This window comes from Echinops telfairi, unplaced genomic scaffold (assembly GCF_000313985.2).
Source record: "Echinops telfairi isolate 266 unplaced genomic scaffold, ASM31398v2 ScPeMD7_655;HRSCAF=1070, whole genome shotgun sequence".
In the NCBI taxonomy this organism is placed as follows: domain Eukaryota; kingdom Metazoa; phylum Chordata; class Mammalia; order Afrosoricida; family Tenrecidae; genus Echinops; species Echinops telfairi.
The window spans coordinates 24,685,632-24,687,088 of NW_022104553.1; the positions used below are offsets into that span (position 1 = coordinate 24,685,632).

A 1,457-nucleotide genomic window follows, 5' to 3' on the forward strand; every position below is an offset into this window, starting at 1 on the left:
TTGTTTGTTTTTATCCAAATGACCCAAATGTCTTGTCAGCAAGCAATAAATACGAAACCTTACTGAAATATTTCAAGCACCCCTCACCCCCCCCACACACACTTTGGTAAGAAGTTTTGGAAAGGGAGCTTCGGTGGTGCCGAGGTTAAGCTCTCGACTGCTAACAGGAAGGTGGGTGGTTTGAACCCAGCAGCCCCGTGTGTGCGAGAGAGAGGTGGCTTCTGCTCCCATAAAGGTGGCAGCCTGAGAACCCTCCTGGGCAGTTACTTCCTCGCCACCTTGCAGGGCTGCTCTCAGCCGGGAAGGGGTTTTGTTCCTCATGTGTAGAAGGTGGACGGCAGAGGGAAGGTCCTGGCCAGCGGGGCTATGCTGAGAGTGAGGATGAGGATGACTGTGGTGGACGGGAAAGGTGCTCCCCAGGCAGCTGGCAAGAGTGGCCTTCACACGGCGTGGGGTTGGGGAGCAAAGAGCGTGCTGGGAGCGAGAAGGGCTGGACCCAGGAGGCCACTAGGTGCTGAGGTGGGGAGACGACTGTGGTCAGCTTACTTGTCTCTCTGGAGGCAGGGCTACCAAGGGTTCTGCGCAGTCTTAGCCCTGGGGGCACAGGGGCTCCTGATGGGAAAGGGCAGGAGTTCCAGGCAGGTGTGAAGCCTGGGGAAAGGCGGAGGGCCTGTGGGCAGGGCTGCGTGGGGAACGCAGTGCCAGTTCTGGACGAGGTAGGATGATTGACTGGGCAGACCTTTGGGGACTGAGCCTCCTGCAGGGAGACCTGCCAGGGGTGAGACCACCCCTGCCCTCTGGGTGTGTGTGCGGTGGCCAGGATGTAGAGGGTGACGGGAGCACCCGGCTAGCAGGTGTGCCTCTGTGCCAGTGCCTGCACTGCCTTCAGCCCCAGACAGTGCTGAGGCGCAGGGTGGTGAGGGGCCCAGCAGGGGGCCCAGGGTGGAGTCAGCAGCCTGTGTGCCCACCCCAGGCCCTGTGCTTCTGGCCGAGCAGTGCACGTTGGTTCCCACCCCCAGAGCATCCCACCCACCGCCTCTGGCCCTCAGATAACATGCCTCAGGGTAAAGGGACAGTGCAGCCTGGAACTGCCTAACACCTGCCCTGCTCAGGCCTTCCAGAGGGGCCCATCTCCATCTCCTGGCTGAGGGATGGGCATGGCGGGTGGGGGCTGTCCCCAGACCCCACAGTGTGTAGCAAGCAGCGCCAACTTTCTGAGGAGTGCTGCAGTGCAAACTCTTCTGCACCAGCACGAATCCCCGCATGCGCCCCTCCCCCCCACCTGGCGGCTTTCTGCACCATCGGAGGGTCACACTCTCTCCTCTCTCCCTCTAGATGCTGGCAGACGATGCAGAAGCGGGCGCCGAAGATGAGAAGGAGGTGGAGGAGCTGAAGAAGCAGGGCATCAACCCCCTGCCCAAGCCGCCACCCGGTGTGGGCCTCCTGCCCACTCCCCC

The 1,457-nt window shown here is 61.8% G+C and overlaps 1 protein-coding gene across 1 annotated transcript in view; it reads left to right on the top strand.

The window, feature by feature from the left end:
* Positions 1-1,457, top strand: part of ZC3H4 (zinc finger CCCH-type containing 4) — a 20,183-nt gene that overhangs the window by 9,371 nt on the left and 9,355 nt on the right. Inside the window, exon 10 of the mRNA XM_030886336.2 lies at positions 1,336-1,457. This exon is cut by the window's right edge and continues 273 nt beyond it. Coding sequence (XP_030742196.1) covers positions 1,336-1,457 — 122 coding nt within the window. The remainder of the gene's footprint in view (positions 1-1,335) is intronic.